The 18,257-nt window shown below is 32.3% G+C and overlaps 2 protein-coding genes across 8 annotated transcripts; one reads left to right on the forward strand and one right to left on the reverse strand.

Moving 5' to 3' along the window:
• Nucleotides 1–1,846: 1,846 nt before the first annotated feature.
• LOC129294996 (DNA-dependent metalloprotease WSS1-like) lies at nucleotides 1,847–5,763 on the reverse strand. Of its 7 annotated transcripts, none has more exons than XM_054933475.1 (6): nucleotides 5,545–5,758; nucleotides 4,913–5,412; nucleotides 4,627–4,809; nucleotides 4,339–4,534; nucleotides 3,159–3,611; nucleotides 1,847–2,171 (listed from the first exon to the last, which is right to left on the reverse strand). In XM_054933475.1, the coding sequence occupies exons 2-6, from the start codon at nucleotides 4,966–4,968 to the stop codon at nucleotides 1,992–1,994; spliced, it is 1,068 nt and encodes a 355-aa protein (XP_054789450.1). In that variant the 5' UTR covers nucleotides 4,969–5,412; nucleotides 5,545–5,758; the 3' UTR covers nucleotides 1,847–1,991. The 7 variants fall into 7 exon arrangements, with proteins under 7 accessions (XP_054789450.1, XP_054789453.1, XP_054789455.1 ...); XM_054933478.1 differs by having other exon boundaries at nucleotides 1,852–2,171; nucleotides 4,627–4,815; nucleotides 5,309–5,412; nucleotides 5,545–5,756; XM_054933481.1 differs by having other exon boundaries at nucleotides 2,070–2,205; nucleotides 5,545–5,763.
• A 5,527-nt stretch (nucleotides 5,764–11,290) lies between these two features.
• On the forward strand, nucleotides 11,291–13,515 carry LOC129295005 ((R)-mandelonitrile lyase-like). Its single transcript, XM_054933487.1, has 4 exons — nucleotides 11,291–11,446; nucleotides 11,534–12,254; nucleotides 12,352–13,155; nucleotides 13,240–13,515. Exons 1-4 carry the CDS (start codon nucleotides 11,356–11,358, stop codon nucleotides 13,283–13,285), a joined length of 1,662 nt encoding a protein of 553 aa, XP_054789462.1. The 5' UTR covers nucleotides 11,291–11,355; the 3' UTR covers nucleotides 13,286–13,515.
• Nucleotides 13,516–18,257: the final 4,742 nt, after the last annotated feature.

Consider the following 18,257-nt stretch of genomic DNA (forward strand, 5'->3'; position numbering starts at 1 on the left):
TGAACCCAAGTCAAACGTCTTCCTCTTTTTACTTCTTCCTCTGCGTTCACACTTGACATCCCATTTGAAAAATCTGATGAAAAACCATTTCAAAGCATACGACTTTTAGTTTTACGTTTAATCCTTCAAATAGATCATCTTCCTTAAGTACTGAGAGCAAAGAATAAATCTCTTTCAATTAAATTATTATATATATAAGAGTTGGGATTAAAATTCTCAACTACTTTTTTTAAAAATGATGAGAACTTCTATCACTTATGTAAATCTCTTCATCTCATGGCATACTAAAGACTTTTGCTTCACCTTTTATTTCATTCGTCCACCACAGCTAATGGTTGGCATCGCTCTATATTCAATGAAACGGTGCATTTTCATATGAATTACTCCCACTATTCAATAAATGTTATTAGGTATTTAAAACTGAATTACACATTCAATGAGTCATTAATTGTTTTGGAAATTACATGCTGTCTCTATATTTATTTTTATTTAATAGAATGTTTTAATTAAAAAATTAGGAAAAATATATTTTTTATCCTTGCACTTTTTTTAGTGTTTTGAATCCCTACACTTTCATTTTTTGATATTCTAAATCTTTAAATGAATAAAGTATAGGAACATTGGACGAACATAAGACACCAAAAAATGAAAATGTATGGACCAAAAATATTAAAAAAAATGTAAAAACATATAACAAAATACAAGTAAAGTGTAAGAACTAAAATGTATGTTTTTCCTAAAAATATTTATTAATTACACCCTTAATTAAAAATATTTTTTAAAAAATTTATTAATTATATATTAAAAGATCTGAAATACTTTATATTTTTTAACATAATAGTACTTTTAAAAAATATCTTATAATTTTAAATGAATAAAATAAAAATTACAGGCCTTTTCAATCTGAGCCATTAGATGAATCAAACGACTATGAAGAGGTTAAAATTCCGTAAGCTTCAAGGGATTTCAGTATTTTCCCACCTAAAACCTAACCGTTCATTTTCAATTTCATACAATCCAAGAGAGCAAGACGATTGCTTGCATACAATATTGGATGATTGAAATATTCCTTTCAACTTTTATTTTATTATATTCTGTGCCTTTACTTTTTCTTTAACTCAGAGTCAACTTTCTGCCCAAGAAAAAAATAAAAACTCAAGTCAACTTCTTTCGTCCTTTTCCGCTGTGTTCACACTCCTGATCCCATTTGAAAAATCATTTAAAATACCATTTCAAAGGGTATGACTTTTTCATTTAATAACTTCAAAGTTTTTCTCAAGCTTTTGCTCCATCTCCATCGGTCCTCCAAGGTTCAAAATGGCATTATATATTCAATGAAACTGCACTTTTTCATATGAAATAATAATGGCTTTTCAACTAACATGTAGCTCAACTTGTTAGAAGCTTTAATATGTAATTGTCTTTAATATTGAGAGGGCTTATTACCGTTGTGGTTTGACCTGGCCCAATCAGGATGAGATGGGGTTTGAAGGGCTCTGGATGCCAGGCACACATGAAAACAAATGGCTTTTCAATCTGAATCTTAAGATAAATCTAACGACTAAGATGAGGTTGAAATTCCACATAGTTCAAGGGATTTCAATACTCTCAAATAAAATCCAAAAGGGCAACACGACACTTGAATGAAATGGAGGAATAAGATCTTTGGACCGAACAAAACTGAAATCCCTTGAACGGTATGAAGTCTGGATCCCTGAGATGAAGGTTGAAATAAATCTAACAACGAATATTCTTCCTGACTCCACTCAAGCAACTAAAACAAATTTTAATTTGAAAACAAGCATTTATTGTATTTCCACGTTCTACCAACAGCTTCAGTCACCGAAATATACAGTGTAACATATTTGTATTCACATAGTTCTTCAATATACAAGGGTATCACTGCTAAATAATGTACATGCAAAGGGCATGTGATTAAGTTGCCAAGAAGCCTGCATAGGTTGACCTTCTTTCCTTAGGTCCAGTCAGACTCAGGTTCCGACGTATGGCCCACGAATTGAGACTGGTGGGCCAGATGAATATCTCCATTCTCCACAAGCTAAGCATCTATCTATCTCAACCCTGTTTTCAAGTGTACAGAATTTGCAAGACCACATCTTGGACTTGACAAGCCTTTGTGCTCCACAGGCTTCACACATAAGGGCAATTGGCTGCAACAAACCGAGACATCATCGCACTTTAGTTCTGTCAATGCAATGAAAGTATATAAAGAGACCCAGCATTCATGAACATGCATTAGCTGATTTATAGAGATATTTCAACAGAGGAGCTGTTACTAATAACAAAAATCATATAAATGCCATGCTTTATGGAACAAAATTTCAGAGGTCAAACTCAGAAGATAGGTAATTTATGCTTAGCGATGAGCAAACTTTGGCGTTGAACTTGAACTACAACTGATTTGATCAATATGATGGTGTGGGTGGAGAGAGGGGGGAAGACTAGAAAAAATGCTCAGCAACTTTCATGTCCTATTATGTTTTAGGGCAAGCATCGTTTATCTGAGTCTCCCTTGCATTTCTATTCAGTCTTTCAGCACTACATTATAAAAATAGAAAAGAAAGAGATAACCCTAAAGAAATAAATTTGTGCAATGAGTTCTTTTATATGTTGTTTGGACACAATTGCAACATATAGAACTCGAGTCTCCACATCAGAAGGATGAATTCTGATGCGGGGCCTTCAAGAACCTTCAGTTCTAGCTGCCTTTGAGGGCGTGGTTCTAAGTTCTTATAATCAATTATTTTCATTTTTTTCATCAGACAAAAATAGGCCAATCAAGTAATAGCCTCCAAGAAAAAACCTGCATCTGTTCACTTGTTTCCCACCAATAAACAGCTTACATCTTTGCAAGTATTCCATCATTAATGCATGTACTCAAGTTTCACAAGGACCAGACAGATTTATCATATGTTGTGACTGGCCAAAAGCCAAGCCCCAGCTGTTTATTTGCATGATCAGGGTGCAGGTGGGGGAAAAAATCCAAATGATAAAGTCAACATTTTTGTTATCGAGCAGACAGCAATGCAGCAGAAATGTTAAGCACAAAAATAAATTTAAAAAAAAAAAACCTCCAACTTAAAACCATCAATACAATATTCCAACAACTTTACAGAACACATATAAACACATTGTACCTCATTTAATAAGGTGCAAGTATTGCACTGCCATTCTGCTCCACCATCTACTGTTTCTCCACCCACATTAGATTGAATGGAACTATCATCAGAATTCAAGGACATTCTGTGCCTCCCAGAAGGTCCAATCAAACTCATATTCTCATGAACGTGTGTTTCACCATCTGCAGACTTTGATCCACACCATATGTCATCATGCAGTCTCCTTTCTGCAGCCATAGCAGCAGCTTGAATTGGACTCAAAGCTGACTTAATGCTGTTGTCACCACCTAAACGCTGAGGTCCAGAAGGCAATAAAACCCCACGGTGTGCTCGGCTTTCAGCTGCAGCCAATGCAGCCTGGCGAACTGATGGCAGAGGTGGTTGACGGGAGAATCCACCCAAACGTCTCCCAGGAAGGTCAAATCCTTGCCCAGTACCACTGATCCCTTTGGCCATCAGATCTTCACATTCCTACAGGCAAGTGGAATCTGCATGAAGCACACAAAAGTGTCTAGGACCAAATATTAAGAGATAAGTATATGAGTTACCCAGTGATTTGTGTTAAGTTACTAATAATTCATGGAACCAAACACTTTTTTGTTGACCTCAACTATACACAATTTTTTATGACACAACGTAACAACAACCTCAGCACCAACGTGCCTCCCCCAACTTCTCTTGTAGCTTGGGTTTGTGGATGCATCCTAAGCAAAATGGGCTTATTTATATGCTATATAGAGGAAGCTAAAATCCTAGCATTTACAGCAGCAACAAATGTATTATATTGCCATAGATACTTGATATCTTTATTGAAATAAAACTTCAAAATAAAGGTAAAAACATATCCTTACAATTACAAAGCACATGTAATATTAGCACCATATGTACTATTATAGACTGCAGCAGTTGTGATTTATGACTTCTAACTGTTCTTTTATTTTATCAATTTTTTCAAAAGAAAAATAAAGTTTATTAATAGGAAGACAAGAGGACGAAAACAGAAGACAAGAGATCTCCTCAGTCAAAAGAGGAAATAAGACTCTTCCTCTCCAAAAGCTTTCCATTCCCTTTGTAAATCTATGAGCAACATCCACAAGAGACCAGAAAAATAATCCTTTCCCAAAGAAGATGACATGTAATTTCACCATACACAGCACAGGGAACATATTTTTTAGAAAGAGCACAAAGCATTAGTTACCTTCCTGATTTCATCCAAAAGGTTATAAAACTGAGCATTGTGAGGACCATGTTCATTATGGCAAAGTTCATGTAGCATAGTATCAACAATCTGCTCATAAGGGAAGAAATCCCATTCACGGTCAGGCCGCCGCAATCTTAGCTTTACCTCTGCACCCAGTCCTATATTCAGACCTTGAAGAGATGGATTGGCAGGACTGCATTCTAATGTTTTAGACAGCAAGAACTAATATGAAAGTGTACGTTTTTTCTTTTAAAAGAAAACAAAGGTAGGTGAATAAGAAAGTACCAGAATTCAGAAAGAATTTTGACTTTCCATTTCCTTTTCCTCATTATAGGCTGCACCTGTTTAGCTATCTTTTCAAGAATCCTCCTTGCTTCATCTTCTCCAATTCTCTTGAGGGGTTTAATTTCCCAAACCTTGTTAAGATCATTAAGATCCATGCTAAACAGTAAGGAAAAGTTCTTGACCCTGCTTCTGCAGCAATCACTAAAGCAATGAATGACAAACTCTGCTTAAATTATTCAGAAGCAACAACCTTCACTTTAAAATGAAAATTAATACATCACTTAACCTCAGAAGCCACATTAATTCAAGGCTAAAGGTGGAATGGAAACCCAAATTTTCCATTTAACCAGCTCAGATTGTAACAACAAGAGGTTGCTATAGAGATCCAAGGAGCAAGAATACATATAAAGGACATAAGACAGGATTTAGTCATGTCATGTCTAATGTGATTGTTGGCTACATGTTAGACACAATATGGCTTCTTCTTTTGTAAGAATCAGTGCTTCATAACAATAAATGAAAAGGAAAGAAAATCCAAAAGACTACTTGACATTTCTCTGAAAAATACTATCGAGTAATAAACCTCAATAGCATAACAGAGTTCAACCCACTAAAATTGAACCCATTAGTGTAAATTTGGTAAATGAATAGGACTGCAATACAAGTAAGAATCAGTTATCACATAGGCTCAAGCCAGAGCGTAGACACCCAATATAAAGAACAAAGTTCCGCCCACACTCAACATCCCAGGCTTTCCACTTCTTTGGTTGGAGGGGTTGAAGAATTCTACATAGCAAGTTCAATCCAATCCTCAGGCTCAGCTATATCTTAAATCCTCATAATGAAAAGGTTACTAGGAAAGAAAGATGCATCCAACTGAGTTTGTAAATTGATGATAGAGAATTGAAGGACACTCACCGCAATACAAAAACCTTGTCGACGATGAAAGGCCAGGAGGCTTGAAGATTTGATCGCAATCCGATGATTTTATGCTTTGTTTTATTTCGCCGATGCAAATCACGGCACTGGGAGCGAGAGATTCGTTTTCTGATCTTAATTAGTATTTGACCTTTGTGGTGGACAAAATAGTCATCGTATAATTATAAAATTCGAAAATTGGATGTTCAACGAAGTTCGTGTATTATCTACATTACATGATTTTTGGCAATAATAATAGGAAAAATAAAAATAGTTATAAAGGATGAGACGGAAAGGATTATCTAGACTGCAGAAGACAAAAATGGAAGCTGGGTCTTGCGGAAAGAAAATAGGAGTGAAAAAAAAAACAAAAAGAAATTTCGATTTTTTCTTTTAAATGTCCTCTTCCAAGATTTAAGCTTTGATTTGTGTTTTAGGAGGATTAGTTGTTCTCGCTAAATCAAGAATTTTTAAATAGTATCTCTTAATAAATTAATTAAATATTTATTTATCGTTATGTAATAGAATATTTTACTTAAAAATAAATATAAAATAATTTATTTATTAAGTATAAACTTTGAAAAAACTCATTAATTATATATTGAAATATTTAAAATGTCTTATATTTTTTAACATTTAATTTTAATATATATATATAAATAAAATATTAATGGAAATGATACTTTCAAATGGATGCTTCAAGCTAATGCACAATTTACAATTTCTTTTATGTATAATGTCCTTCAAAGTGCTCGTACCGAAGCTAAAGAGCAGATTTGGAATATTGTGTGGAAATGGAAGGGGCCATTAAGGATTCAAGTTTTCATGCGGATGGCTTTACACAAGAGGATTATGACTGCACAACAAAACAAAATCTTTGGCTCTTCAATGTTGTATGATATATGTGCCTTTGAAGTGGAAGATGTTTTAGACATTCTAAGAGATTGTAAGATTGCTCAATTTATTTGCAAAAAATTAATCCTTACTGAAGAGTGGACTTTATTCTGGCAAGTGAACAAATGTGGTTGGTTTTATTGAAATCTCAATAGCAAGATGCATCATGAGTTTTCTCCTTAGGATATTGTTTTTGGGGATATTATCCAATCTCTTTAGAAGTATTATAATGATCATATTTTCAATAATACAAACTCTAATCCTATTGAGTCAGTTAAGAAGATCACGAGCTTCGCAAACTTTGTGCATAATAGTTTGTTTATGAGTGATTTTTATTGTGTACTTTTGACTCAAACAAAAGTTAGGCAGGAATGTCCACCTTATGGGTGGGTTAAACTAAATGTGAATGGATCAGTGTAAGGGCATATCGAACGAATAGGATGTAGGAGCTTGTTTTAAAATGAGGATGGAAATTGATTGGCTAGTTTCATGTGTGACTTGGGATGTTGCTCTCCCTTAAAAGCTTAGTTGTGAGCATTTATCATGGCTCAAGATTTGTGAAGAAACTCATTATGGAAAGTGATTTGATTCCTATTTGCCAACAATTGCAAGATTTCTTAAACACAGTCAAATTGAACATTGGCAGTTGAAACATGGTGTTAATTTTCTAAATGATGACGCTGAGATTTTGGTCAAATATGTGTTAAGAGATGATAATGTTTGTGTGAATTAACTTACAAATAAGAATGTGAATCGAGCTGATCCATGCATGGTAATGGAAATGCTTCTTAATAAGATTATCTCTTTAACGAATCAAGATTTTTAGGAAATTTCAGTTTGTATCCAGAATTTTGAAAAGATTTTTTTTTTTGGCTATAATTTGAATTTTCTAATTTTAGGAGGATTACAAATGCACAGAAAAGGTAGATTTAGGAAACCATAAATCCAACTCAAATGAGGTTAAGACTAGGATTTAGCCCATAAAGACTCAAGCTCATTATTTTTTAATTATTTTTTTTAAATTAGTACATACTCATTTGATCTTATTTATAAGTTATTTTTAATATGTTTTAATAGAATTAAAAAAATCCTTAAAACTTAATTCTATTTAAAAATTTAATAACTTTTTAACTTTATTCATATTAAATATATAAAATTACAAATGTCATTAATATATTTTTTCCACCAATATTTAACGAGGATAAAAATTTAAAGATTAAATAATAATATAAAATCTAAATTATAGGATCAGGACCTATTTCAATTTTGAAGTTGATTTTGATACATTTTAGAATCAAAACGATCACATTTGTAGCAATCTCATCCTCATTGTTGTCATTGAATTTAAATAAACGTTGTGCCTCAACACATTGCAATTACTCTCTCTCTCTCTCTCCTCTCTCTCTCTCTCTGCGCGCGCGCGCAATCGCTTGACTGCATCAACAACGCTAAAGTTCTGGAGCTGGATCCTTTTCAATTTCAGCATGAAAATTATGTTTGTAAAATACTCTCCCCGTTTTAAAAAATATAAAATATTTTTAAAGAATTGAATGATAAAAAATATAAAGTATTTTTAGTCTTTTAAAATATAATTATTGTCTTTTTTTTTAAAGTATCCCTATTGATAATAATTTTATATTTATTAGAGAATATTTAGTTGAAGTAATATGAAAAGATAGAATTAATTTAAAAATAAATAATTATTTTATTAAAAAATAAGATTTGTATAAAAATATGAAATATTTTTAAATGGAAAATAAGGTCGAATCTTTTGATGACTTAATCGTTTTTCTTCATCCTTTGTAAGTCTTCCTAATGACTTCACATTCAGGGAACCTGGGATAGGAACAATAGTACCATACAGCTCCCTTGGCAATGGAATGTTTTTTTGGAGGCAAGGCTGTCATAGAACGCTCACTCGCTGAAAGCATTCTGGCATTAGTGGCATTAACATTGGACTTAGAAATTATTTCCAGAAGAGTATCATGGATGTGACATAATAATAAATAAAACTCTTTAAAATCTAAAATATCAATTTAGATAATGAGGATTGAAATAAAATTAATTTAAATAATGAAAAGATTGAACTAACCTTTGTTTAAATATTTTTTTAAAAAATAGTGCTCAAATTTACATGTAACATTAGGAAATTAACAATTAAAATTGATAAATTAATAATTGAAGTTACTTCATAGATACTAGTTGTGGATTTAAATTCGTTGACTGTATTTATTATAAATGTTAAGTTTTGGTACCATTTAAATTGTTAAAATTTAAATCAATAGTTATGAATTTATATTCTACTTAAGATTAATGAATGAGTAAGTTTATTTGAACCATTAATTTAAATTTTAATTATTTAAAATGTCTGTACTAAGTATAATTACCGAATCTAAATTGACTAGTTCAATCCTTATGAAGCAACTTTAGTTATTAGTTTTCCAACTTTATTAGTTAATTTTCCTACGCAACTTGTAAATTACTTTATTTAATTTGATAATCATTGATTTATTCCATCAATTTATTTGGACTTATGAAGCAATAATAATTGTTAATATCACAATTTTATTTATTAATTCTCCAATATTACTTATAAATTAGACTTTTTAATTTAAAAAAAATGAAAAGACTTGTTCAATTAATTTATTTAAATTTATAGTAACTTTAATTATTAATTTCTCAACATTACATGTAAATCTGACAACTACTTTTTCAATGTTTAAATAGATGTTATTTCAATTTCTTCATTATTTAAATTAATTTCATTTCATTCCTACTGACTTGAAATTTTAAATTTTAACCTTGCTTATTATTATGTCACATCCTTGGCCATATCCTAAAATTCTCCCTTGCATTTATGTCGATAACGCCACCGCTGTATCTGCCGCCCCTTTACTCTGTGAACGCCAAGCATAACTAAAGTTCAAATTCTAAGACCCAATAAAATATCATGTACGAAAACCATATTAAGCTCCGGTGGGACTATTGGGTAGAGGATTATGGACCCTTGAGATTTTTCTCTTTTGCTGAAATTAAAAGGGATGATCTTATGAAGCCAATCTCAGAGTTTATTGATGCCCACAGTCAATTGAGATGGAGTATCTTTAAACATTTATTGGCAAGCAATATTCTTACTTAGATCTAGCGTCTCTGTCAACTTAACTGTACTGATACTGGCAAATTACTATTAAATCAACCTATACTACAATTCAACTCAATTATTGAAATCTAACTAACATGACCTATTCTAAAGTGTAGAAGTTACCAATAGCTCAGAGAGTTTATACTTTTATTTGGTTATTGCTCAAGAGTAAACTCCTCACTAATTCGAAACAATTGAGAAGAAAGATGACCCTAGCCAAGGTTGCTCTTCATGCAATTCTAATGTTGAAAATATCAATCATGCTTTCAGAGATTGCCCTTTTACTACATTTGTCTAGAAAAAAATATTTCCAATTGACATTTGCACTAATTTTTTTGGCAAAAATTCACAATCTTGGTTCAATTTTGATTTATAAAGTGCCTGCATAATTTTCAACTGAATATTTCTTGAAAGATTGAACTAAGTATTACTTGCTAGAAACTTTAAAATATAAGGAACAGACGCATTTTCATTGATGAAGTTTTTATCCCTATCAGTGTTTTTTTCTAGATTAGTGCTATTGTTGATCACACTTCGAGATGCTTTTTTACTTATACATGTTTGATGTAATTTCCTGAGTTTTGCCTTTTAGTGTATCTTTTTGAAATCTTGTACAATTTTTTTCTCATAGCTATTGAATTTTCCCATTACACTAAAAAAAAAAGTAAAATATCCTGCACAAAATTAGAAAGATACAATTACATAAAATAAATAAATTTTACCTTTCAGAAAACATAAAATTTAGTGACATTTTTTAAAAATATAAATTCATTTAATAATAAAAAAAGGTCCAAAGTTGTCGGCCCCAATCTTTTTGGGCTCGGCAGTAAGCCATTAATAGGCTTAAACCATAAGCTTTATTTATCAATTTAGAGTCCATCATTAAAAAAGAGAATTATATACAAATTTCACTCAATAAAATTAATTATTCTTAGATTTATTCATTAAAAACTGAGCTTAGTTAAATTGTTAATATTTTAAGCTCAGTTGCCAATGAATGTAAAAGTAATTAATTATACTAGGTAGGACCTCAAAGTAATTCTTCTTTATTAAAACTTGGCCCTTGCAAGAAATATAAGCCTACTCTACAAAAAGCTGGATTAAATATACATCTTGTTGGAAAAAAATTACTCATTAAGATTAAGCATTTTCAAGTAGTACATTTAATTATCCCTATTAGTTTTCGAAATTTTTGAAAAATCCTAACGGTGGGAGTAACACTTGTGTTTGAAACATCAATGGTCAATCCTGGTTTAGTTAATATACAAATGTGCGTCACTCTGTTGAATAATGGAAGGGTTTTAATAGCTAATCAATTTACATTAATTGTGCTGAATAGTTATAATTTGATTTAAGACAATGATTATATATTTAAGTGGTTGGCAAAAAAAAATTATATATTTAAGTTCGAAATAGAAGTTGCCATGCAGCAACTTAAACCACGATGAAATGAGCAAAGACCATTGTTCATTTTTAAATCAATAAATGATGCACTTTATAATTTTATTAAAAAACTATATTTACAAAATCTACAAAATTAGGATTTATTTTTTAAAATACTGGCAGAGAGCAGAATATATGATATTGGAGTTTTTCTTTCGGTAAATTTAAACAGAAAAATGACGATTATTTTAAATAATTTTGTAAAAAAGTTTGAAATAAAAAAAAATGGCTTAGTGGATAATTGAACTCAATAAGCAACCGATTTAACTGTAAAACAGAGTCATCTTCTACCGACTCAGAATCATCATCAAGAAAATTCTCTCTCGAGAAAAATGGCCACACGTTTCACCATTACCTTACTCTATTGTCTCCCTTTCTCGATGATCCTTGCTTCTTGTGCTCAAGAACCTCAATCTGAACCAGGTAATCCATTTTCCTTCTCATTTTCTCGAGACAAATGTTGTCAATCTTTCTGAATTATTCCCTGCATTCTGTTTTGATCGGAGTCAGAGCTACCCGGTTACCTGAGTTTCGTCTCCAACGCCACCATCTTCCCACCGGAAGATTACTACGACTACATCATCGTCGGCGGCGGCACTGCCGGCTGTCCCCTCTCGGCCACTCTGTCCTATAGACACCGCGTCCTTGTCCTCGAACGCGGCGGCATTCCCAATGACAAACCCAACCTTATGACCCAAGACGGCTTCTTGACTACTCTCAACGACGCCAACAGTTACGACTCTCCGGCGCAATCCTTCACCTCCGAAGACGGCGTCCCTAACGCCCGCGGACGCGTTCTTGGAGGAAGCAGCGCCATCAACGCCGGCTTCTACAGCCGAGCCGACGCCGACTTCTTCGCCAACTCAGGTCTTTCGTGGGACCTCAAGCTCGTCAATGAATCATACCAGTGGGTCGAGAAGGCCATCGTCTTCGAACCACAGCTCAAGACGTGGCAATCGGCGGTTCGCGACGCGTTGCTCGAAGCCGGCGTTGATCCTTACAATGGTTTCAGTTTAGATCACTACATTGGAACAAAAATCGGAGGATCAACATTCGATAGCTCAGGAAGAAGACACAGTTCTGCAGATCTTTTATCGTATGCCAGGGCTTCTAATATCAAAGTCGCTGTTTACGCTAGCGTCGAGAGAGTTCTTCTTGCCTCTTCGTCTTCTTCCTTTGCTGATTCGAAGCAAACTGCGATAGGTGTTGTTTATCGTGACCAATTAGGGAGGTAACTAATTAATAGATTAACCACATCGTCAATCTTCTGAATCGTTCAAGAACGACGTAATCAGTGTTTGAAGCTTGAGATTTTCATGGCTGTGCAGGCACCACCATGCTATGACTCGCGACAATGGCGAGGTGATTCTTTGTGCTGGCGCCATTGGAAGCCCTCAACTTCTTCTTCTGAGTGGGATCGGTTCAAGACCTTATCTATCTTCGTGGGGAATTCCGGTGGCCCATCATCTTCCCTACGTCGGACAGTATCTCTACGATAATCCTCGAAATGGGATCAACATTGTCCCTTCGATTCCACTAGAGTCCTCTCTGATAGAAGTTGTGGGAATCACAGATTCAGGGGCTTACATTGAAGCATCCTCGAACCTCGTCCCCTTCACTTCCTCTTTCCCTCACTCCTTGTTCATCGGAGCGCCATTGTCTCCAATTTACATCATGGTGGCTTCCATAGTGACGAAGATAGCAGGGCCGGTGTCAAGCGGGTTTCTCCGGCTGTCCTCGACGGACGTGAAGCTGAATCCGATTGTAAGATTCAACTACTTCAGCAACCCTATCGACATCGGGAGGTGCGTGAACGGGACAAGGAAGATCAGCGAGGTGTTGAGAAGCAGAGCCATGAGAGATTTCAAGTTCAGAAACTGGTTAGGGGGCGAGGATTTCAGGTTCGTGGGGCCGGCATTGCCGATTGACGAGAGCAACTTTGGTGAGATGGAGGAATTCTGTCGCCGGACGGTGAGCACGATATGGCACTATCACGGCGGATGCGTGGTGGGGAGTGTGGTAGACGGCGATCTCAGAGTGATAGGGATTGAGTCTCTTCGTGTTGTGGATGGATCAGTGTTTGGTGTATCTCCAGGAACTAACCCTCAGGCCACCTTAATGATGCTTGGAAGGTAAATTTTTAATTTTTATTTGTTTTTTATTGCCGTGATGTGATGATTAAAGAGAAGAATTATGGGCTTTATATATATTATTAGGTATATGGGGTTGAAGATGATCAGAGAAAGGGCCAGACGCAGATGATTGGATTGGGTTGAAGTTTTGAAGATAAGTGTTCATACAGAGAAGGATCCATTTGATGAGAATGAGCACTAGTTGTTTTCGTTTGGTTATTTTGGGCCACACAAGTTTTGTAGCTTTTGTAAACACTGAATAACACCACTATGTATATATATTTGCTTTCATTGTGACGAGAATAAGTGAACAGTGAAATTTTAGACCAATAATATCATTGGGCTTCACATGTTGTATTACTTGATTTTTTTGACATGAAAGTATAAGTATTTCCTTATGAGAGAAAAAGTTTTGAAGTACAATTGGACACTCAATATAATTGCTCTTTCAAAAAAAATCAAACATTAGTTTGTTACATTGTGAGAAATTAGTCCTTAGTTTTGCAAGTATTTGTTAAATGTGGTTCATAATGATTTTTTTTTTTAAATATGAAATTTGAAATGTTCGTTTTGAAGTACCAAATTGATCAGTTAAATGAGAATAAAGCAAAGTCTTATGAACAGAAAATGACTAAAATGAATATGAGAATGTCTTAACGAAAATTTGGATGATACGAATTCCAACAACCAGGTCTTGAAACACTTATGGAAGCTTGATCTACCATTGAAATTTATCCTCTTCGTCTGGAAGCTTATTAACAAATGCCTTTTTGCTCGGAAAATCTTTGGACGTGACTCTCCTGAAACTTTAAAGCACATCATCCATTGCAGTTCTGCCAGAGCTATTTGGTTTGGAACTCTCCCATTGAAAATGGATTGTCTCCAAAGTTCAAACATTTCCCAGCGGATTAGAGAAATTTGTCTTCTCGTTAAAAAAAAAAAAAAAAAAAAACAGAAGAAGGAGCCCTCCATCAAATTAGCCAAGGGAATGCCATTTTTGGATTTGGATCCAATGAATAGATCTTATATAGTTTGATAACAATCATTTGATTTAATTAAACTGTAATAAGAGATTTTGTCATATAATAATAAAAAAGTACAAAAATTTTTTTAAGGAACAACATGTGTAAAGAGTGTTTCAATTGTGATAATTATTTTAAATTTTTAGAATGAAATGTATCTTGATAATTTTAAAATATTAATATAATTAAGTCACACATTAAGTGAATAAAGTTAGGTTACTTATTGAATGTAAATCTGCAATGTTCATTGCATTTAAAGTTTGGAACCTTGGATACAATGGTGCAATTGTCGAAGTCTAACCAAAGAGACTAACTTTGGCACCGAGATGCCACTTTCTTTAAAGGGAAAATTTTAGTGAGGACCTTTTGATTAGTCTTAATTTCATTCAAAGCTCCTGAAATTTTAAAATTTTACTACACGTGGGGATTGAAATAGAATTAAAGAACTAATTAAAATAATCTTATTATCCTTGGTGAAGCTTGATGCATGAACTTGTGTATCAAAATTGATAACTAATATATAAAAAATGAATAACTAATGTGGGTGAAATTTACAATTCTCATTAAAAGTATAACATCACTATAAATATAAACAAGTAAAATTAGATGTATAAATAACTCATATATGGAAGATGAACAACTAGCAAAGGTAAAATGAGAGTTATAAATTTATAATAGTGTTATGTTGTTAATAAAAATTGTAAATTTTATTTACGTTAGTTGTTCATTTTTCATATATCAATTGTTAATTTTTTTACAAAAGTTGTTCATGTGCCAAGCTTTACTAAAGATATAAGATCATTTCAGTCAACTCTTTAATTTTATTTCAATCCTCCACATATGTAGTGAAATTTTAAAATTTGAGGATTTTTGATTGAAATTAAGTTGGATTAAAGGGTTCTCATTGAAATTTTCCCTTCTTTAAAACCATAATACATATAGAAGATATTTGTGTCATTTACCCTTTTTTTTCCTTCAAATTTTTTGTTTAAATAAATTTTATTCATACCAAATATACAAATTATATTTACAAGTATTTTCTTATTGAAAACTATCACGTTCAATTTAAGGTTGGTCACTAAATATGAACACATTTTTTAATAAGGATTTGAATATTGATTTGTCATGTTGTGATAGATTAAACCCTTTTTTTAAAAAAGTATTAAATATATTTTAAAATATTCAAAATGTCTTATATTTTTAAAATTTTTAAAAAATGTCTTACTCGTTCCATCCCCACATGTTGAATGTTTTCTAAAAACTTGATTTATTCCTAAATATAAAATGAAAGAATATTAATTATATATTTTATCCACCAATATAATATAAATTTTAATATTATTAAAAATAAAATTAAAAAATTGTTGTGATTTTATATACTATCAACTAGGGACAGATTCAAAAATCATTATGTGTGGGGCCATAACTGAAACTTTATCTAAAAGTGAGAGTTAAAATTAATTTAAATATTTTTCGTCAACAAAATTCTGCTCATTTATTTAAAAAATTAAAACAAAATTTGGAGCATGGGAGGGCCATAGGTCCAGTAAGCCCTCTTGAATTCGTCACTGCTTTCAACTGAATAGTAAACCCGAAATGATATAAAGTATCACTGAATCTGACTCTATTACACTTATATATATGTTGAAATAGATGTTGTCATATTTCTATGTAAAGAATTGATTCCTTCATCAAATTCAGACTATGCTTGATGCTAGCTGGTATATCCGTGTGACACATATTTATTGAAAAAGAAATTTTAATGTAAATTGGTTAGTTACTTAAAATTTTTCATAAAATTATGAACTATAAATTTTGAGTGAGCCTTCTAAAAACTTGTTTGATATACTGTATAGAAATAAATTAGGCTTGATTTGTTCATAGTTAGTTTTAATTTAATTTCATTTGGGCTTTGCCTTCATGTATCAGGGGTCTCTTCCTTTCCTTTCCTCCCTTTCCCTTCACTTCTCCCATCTCTATCATTTAAATTTTTTTATTAAATAATTTTTTTAAATAAAAAAATTAATGAATGATAGAGATGGGAGAAGTGGAGGGAAATGGAGGAAAAGAAGGTGGAGAGACTTCATCTCCTTGCCTTTATGTACCAAAAAAAACAGCAGGGATATAATATTAATATTAAAGGCGACCTTCCCAATAAATCACATGAATGTGATGAGAGAGAAGATGGAGTCTGAATTGAGAGAATAGGGGTAACTTTTTGATTGAAGTGGGGGGAAAAATAATTGTGATGCGGGATCGCGGCTCTGCATTATGCAATGTTAAGGGCATTTAACCAATGAGGTTAAAAAACAAACCAATGAGGTTGTAACGAGAATAATTAATTTAAATTAAATCTCAAATGTTAAGTTTTAAAAATTTATAAATTTAATTTTTAATTTATATTTTAATTATGATAAATTTATAATTTATATTTTAAATTTTAATATAAAATTTTAAAAAATAAATTATAAATTCATCCAATGAAGTTATAAAAACATGCAAATTCATTTAATTTAACAGTTAATACATCATTTGAATTAATTAATTTTCTTAAAATTCACGTGTTATTTTTGAATTTTCAAAGCTGTCACTTCTACATTTCCTCCACCAACTTCTTTTCCTTTGGCATCGTTATTATGTAGCTTTATTCAAAGCACCCAGGTGGTCCATTCTTCTCTGACCTTTTTTTTTTTTAAGAATTATTTTCCCACTTTTATGAGAAAATTTCATTTGAAATCCCTTGACTACAGGGGATATTGTGAACCAAACTCAGACTTATTAACTTAAAAAAATTCAAAAAAATCTTATGGTTGGATTTGAAAGATTTTAATTTTTTTTTACTTTATGTTCGAATAAGCACAGTCTAATTTCAAACTCAAATGCACTTAATTTAAATACATAAATTATTATTATTATTAATAAAATAATATAAATTTGAAAATATTAATTTTAAAAAATAAAAATTGAAAGTAGATAAAAAATGACATAAAATAATATTTAATCATTTCAGCATTTAGATCAATCCAAATAAATCCAAAAGCCTGAAAGATTAGGGTTAGGTTTGATTGTATAGGCCTTTTTCATATGGTAAGCTATTTTAAGATTGATCTGAATAAGTTCGACAAGAATTGAACTTGACTCGAATAAGCCTAGTCACCAAATTACCGAGTCTACCCTTGACTACATTTAATTAAAAAGAGAGACCCTCAAGTTCTAAAATTTACTTTAGAGCAAGGGCGCTATAATAAAATTAAAATGTAGAGTAAAATTACCAAACTGTTCCTATTGAAAGACAAAAGAAAATAGCAATTTGTGGTGTGAAGGAAAGAAAGAATCGTGTCGGAAGGGTTTCTCCTATCATTCTCACAACCCCACCACAGGCATTGTCTTGAAGGAACGAAAGCTCCAGAACTGCAAAGAGAGTTCGGAGACATATCATATTTGGAGGATAAAATTCTTTGCAACGTGGGCTCTGGTGGCTGCAATGCCGTGTCAGGATCGGGGGCTTCAAGATCATTTCAGTGTTCCACGAAATTTCTCATTGGCAACTCCTATGATGTTCCTTCATGAGAGGATCATGGAGGAGTCAAAGAAGATGGAGAGGAAAAATGCTTGTGGATTGTTGAAGGAGAGTCATCAGATTGAGACGTGTGCTAGAGTCATGAATGAACTGTCTAATTCTGTCCAATTTCCATTAAAGCAAAAGAAAGAAGAGGAGAAAATTATATACTAGGTTCAATTGAACAACAAGGAGAAAATTATGAGATATTACTATTAAGAGGTCACGTGAAATTTCTAAAATATTTTTAAATTTCAAATCTTGCATACATATAATTTAACAAAGTGTATTTATAAGTTGTCATTTTCCTTGCAACCCTTTAACCAAATTGTAAATGAACAAGATTTGAAATTTAAAAGTATTTTATAAATTTTATGAAACCTCTTAATAGTAAATTCTTTTTTGTAGAATTTAGGAGTAATTTTTTCAATAATAAACTTGGATTAATATGTAACACTTGATTAAAAAAACACTTGGCAAGAGTATAATATTAAAACCGACATTCACAATGAATCACATTA

Source organism: Prosopis cineraria, unplaced genomic scaffold (genome assembly GCF_029017545.1).
Source record: "Prosopis cineraria cultivar Desert tree isolate PC_DT_omini unplaced genomic scaffold, ASM2901754v1 PC33, whole genome shotgun sequence".
Classification (NCBI taxonomy): domain Eukaryota; kingdom Viridiplantae; phylum Streptophyta; class Magnoliopsida; order Fabales; family Fabaceae; genus Prosopis; species Prosopis cineraria.